This window comes from Crassostrea angulata, chromosome 5 (genome assembly GCF_025612915.1).
Source record: "Crassostrea angulata isolate pt1a10 chromosome 5, ASM2561291v2, whole genome shotgun sequence".
Taxonomy (NCBI): domain Eukaryota; kingdom Metazoa; phylum Mollusca; class Bivalvia; order Ostreida; family Ostreidae; genus Magallana; species Magallana angulata.
In genome coordinates, this window is record NC_069115.1 from 13,907,378 (window position 1) to 13,911,530 (window position 4,153).

Here is a 4,153-nt window from a genome sequence, read left to right on the forward strand (position 1 = left end):
CTGGCCTCAAATTTTGGCCTGGCCTTAAGTTTGGCCCCTTCAAAAATTTTTGGCCTCTAATTTAAAAATTTTTCTTTTTCTTATTTTCTTAAACTTATATTGAATTTTTAATGATTTCATTTAAAAAGTGAAAATTCAATGCTTTTTTAACATTTAAGGAATACACGGTAATCATATGAAAAAAATATGACAAGAGACCGTTGTTTAAGTTTAATTAATTTTAACCATGTCTAAACACACAGAAAATACCTATGACATGCATGTACAGCATTGCTCTTACCATTGTTAAGGAATTGATGATGTTTAAACTACAAAACTAAGAGTCGCCACCCATCCACCCCCCCCCCCCCCAATCTCCCATATAACAGTTAAATATCATTTTAAGAGACCCCTCATCTCCCATATAACAGTTAAATATCATTTTAAGAGACTGACCTAAATGATATCCAAAATATTTGTAAACTGGTACATACCATTAAATCGTTATCATTGTGTAATGCACTTTGTTCGCATTACCCGTCAACACCAATCAAGCCCAAATTTCTCTCTCCAGCAGAAATTCGATATCAACCTTTTCTGTCGCTAAGCTGCTACACTGAGGTCAGATTAATTGCCTATCCTGTCATTTAACATTTCACTCGGTCTTTTAATTAATGGCATTTGAGAACGACTGCAACATTGCATCCTCCGATAGCTTGACTCAGTGATGGTCATTTATCATCACCTCCTGATTAGAGTAGAGTTTCATGCATGTGTTGCTTGTATATTTAGGAAAAAAAATTTATCCTATTGGGAATTGTCATTATCACAATCTGAACAAAGCAAAACATTTGTGACCTTTTGATGTTAGTTAGAACAAACATTGGCCTCTTCTATTATTATTATTTTTTTTTTTTGGTCAAACAAATCATTGGTAAAAGAAGAGTTACATAGATATTGTCCGATCCTGAGAGCAGTTTGATCAAAGTACATTGCATAATAATGCAACATGACTATTATAATATAATTATATTATATTATAATATAACATGATTATTATAATACTATGGCAGGGCAAAATCACATTCTTAAGTTCTTAATTAAAAATTAAAAACAGATTGATCAAAAATCTATTAGAGTGGATTACTCGATATACCTGTAGTCATAAATATGCATTGTTAGAATTATATTTTCAATTGTAACTATTATTTTCAAAAAACTATCACTATAAGACACTAAAGTCGCCAAGTGGGATGTTTAATGTGCATTGAAAATAAATCAATAAAAAATCAATAAAATCATCAAATATATAAAGAAAATATAAAAATAAATTTGAGGCCAAAAATTTTGGTAGAGGCCAAATTTGAGGCCAGACCAATTTTTGAAACCAGGCCAAAATTTGAGGCCAGGCCAATTTTGAGGCCAAAAGTGAGGCCAGGCCAACTTTGAGGCCAGGCCAGGCCAATGGGGCCAGACCAGGTTTTAGAGTATGCCTAGAATGATTATTATATAACGCCTGATACAGTGAAGTAACTGCTAAGTTCACAGACGCAAGCCAGGCAAACTGTCGTCGATCGCCGCTTGTCAGTACATGTATGTTTTCAATAAAAAATGTAAATTAAAATATTAAGTGAGATATATGTTTCAGTTAGAGCTTCTGAACTTATGAGCAGACCACCCATCTAATTAATGTCAACAAGTTCGGTTGCGTCAATGCCTGCTCACAGTCTGTAGGTAACATGGACAAAACTTGATGACTAGTTTACAAAGCCTCTATGGTTGATAGATGATCTATGTGTGGCAGCTATAGAGTAACAAAGTGAAATCATAACAGTCGCACCTACAGTATTTTTTCGTCGAACTTACGGCATTTTTGTTTCTGGTCATTACTGTTTTGCACAGCACTATTGGGTCTACTAATTAATCGCGACTACCAAAAAGTAGGTAAATGTTAACTATGACCACACACACATCAATAAGTCATTAAAACTGCACAAAAAAGTTTATACCCGAATTCCATCTATTCGAATACATTAATTTACATTGAAAATTACTTTTGCGTTTAATTTTGTATTCAAGTAAGTTCAGGAACGTTAAATGTATTAAACAACTGACCAATCGCGGTACACTTGTTAATTTGACATCACACTTTATATTTTGAGGCATACAGCATGTGTGCAAAGAAAGAGCTGAATCAGTCAATTTTTTACCATTTCGCATTTCATAAATAAACGGAGCATAATCTTCAAACAATTACTATACTCTTAAATGCAAAACATTATACATGTTGTGATTTAGCTTGCCATTTTTAAAGCCTATGCGGATAGACTGCACTTTACCGGTACGGCCGCCATTTTGTAAATGGATCCGCGCGTGACCTGGAGCGACGAAATAACTTAGCAACGTATACACAGTGATGGGCGCCGCCATTTTGCATTGCAAGCGGGAGCTTGGGGGCGGCAGCCCCCAATATATTGTAAAATATAAATAAATAAACATACCTTAGTCTTCAAATAAATCCGTGCTGGCATTCAACTGATCTACCTGGTTGTTTTGTGTCAAATTGGCTAAAGGCCGTCTTTTTTGGCACTTGTAAACGCGTTTAATGAGTTCAAGGAAAGTGAGAAATTTATCGTTGGCTTCTTTTAAATATTTTTTTCTGATGCAGTATTCGATCAAATAGCTGTCGTAGTGTTGTTTTTGAGTTCCAGTTTTGGGGAGAGATTTCTTTACTGCATTCCAAGTAGATTCAATAAGATTGGTGCAAGCTCCTGTTTCCTTGTTTTTAAATTCTATTGAATGGTTGACGGTCAAGTGTTGGTAGCCTTCGGATTTCAATGAAGAGTATGCCTTCCAACAATCTGATAAAATGATTGTCCCAGGTTCAACAAATTTTTTGATGATGGGGATTAAGGTATTAGCACTTCTGTCTTCTACAACTTCAAAAAAACACTTTTTTGATTCTCTCTCTATCCCCCCGAATACCCACACTCCGTCTACTCTCTTACCACGGTGGTACTTTCTTTTGCCGAATTTACTTTCGTCAATTTCGACGTGCTTTCCGGGTCCTCCGATTCTTTCACTGTCTTGTTTAAGAATGCATAGACACACCTCCCTGGCGAAATTTTTCCAATCTACTATGGTATGATCACTACCGATCTTAAGTTCTCTGGAAATGAAATCACCCGGTAGTTCATAAACCCAGTAATATGTCAGTTTTACTGCCTGTTCCAATAGCAAATGACTGCCGAGAAACCACGATCCTTCTCGGACAGAAGTTTTCTTGTTGCAAAGCCTGCTGCTGCACCGCCACACGATACCGTCCTTACTGTAAGATTTATCTTCAACAAGTTTCACTGTGCCAACGTTACAAGAGTCACATATACCACTAAAGTTCCCCAAAAGTCCTAACTCTTGAAGCCAATCAATTAAAAATCGTTTTTCTCGACAAATTTCATACAAATCATCGTAAACAAAAGGCATGATATCTCACTCAGCTGATTCAATGTTTACATTTTCAGAACTGTCAAACTTTTCTTTTTTACGTCACTTACCTCAACCAATCAATAACCTCCAATTAATCACGTGCTTAACAACGTCACGACTTTGGAATGTGAACGACAGAAACATAGCGAAGGGTTTGTTTTTAAAATGCTTTTGATTTTAATTAATTAACTTCGTTATTAAACGAAGTTTATTAACATAAAAAACGACGAGGAATTCAAAAAAAGGGTTATTTTTTCATTTTATTGCCGTTTTAGCGAAATCGTCACGCTAAAGCGTGACTCTATTATATAGGAAGAGCACGTGCTACTTCCATGTATTTTTTACGTACCGGTAAAGTGCATTCGTCCCGCATATGCTTTTTTTTCTAGAGTGTTTAATGTACAACTTGAATTGTTTGACATCGGAAAGCATACCTAAATCTGTTTTTTTTTTTTTAAATACACTAAACAAATCAGTATTATCTTCCAAATACAAATTAAGGGTGTTTCATTTTTTTTAAAAAAGTGCTGCTACTTCAATAAAATATATAAAATGAAATCATAAGTACGTGGAAATTAAGCAAATGACATACAAATTTCAACTCGTGCTCATTTTGCATATCTATTATTACTAAAAAAAGATGAAAATCTACTTGATACAAGGCAGATTTTAGCTTCCATTAATTATT

General features: G+C 34.8%; 1 protein-coding gene across 1 annotated transcript; it reads right to left on the reverse strand.

The window, feature by feature from the left end:
- Positions 1-2,386: 2,386 nt before the first annotated feature.
- LOC128184245 (uncharacterized) lies at positions 2,387-3,828 on the reverse strand. The gene has a single exon (XM_052853665.1). It carries the CDS (start codon positions 3,460-3,462, stop codon positions 2,482-2,484), a length of 981 nt encoding a protein of 326 aa, XP_052709625.1. The 5' UTR covers positions 3,463-3,828; the 3' UTR covers positions 2,387-2,481.
- Between the last annotated feature and the right edge of the window lie 325 nt (positions 3,829-4,153).

What these genes read in the sequence shown, in the direction of transcription:
- LOC128184245 (XM_052853665.1), bottom strand. Translation starts at nt 3,462, where the DNA reads ATGCCTTTTGTTTACGATGATTTGTATGAAATTTGTCGAGAAAAACGA.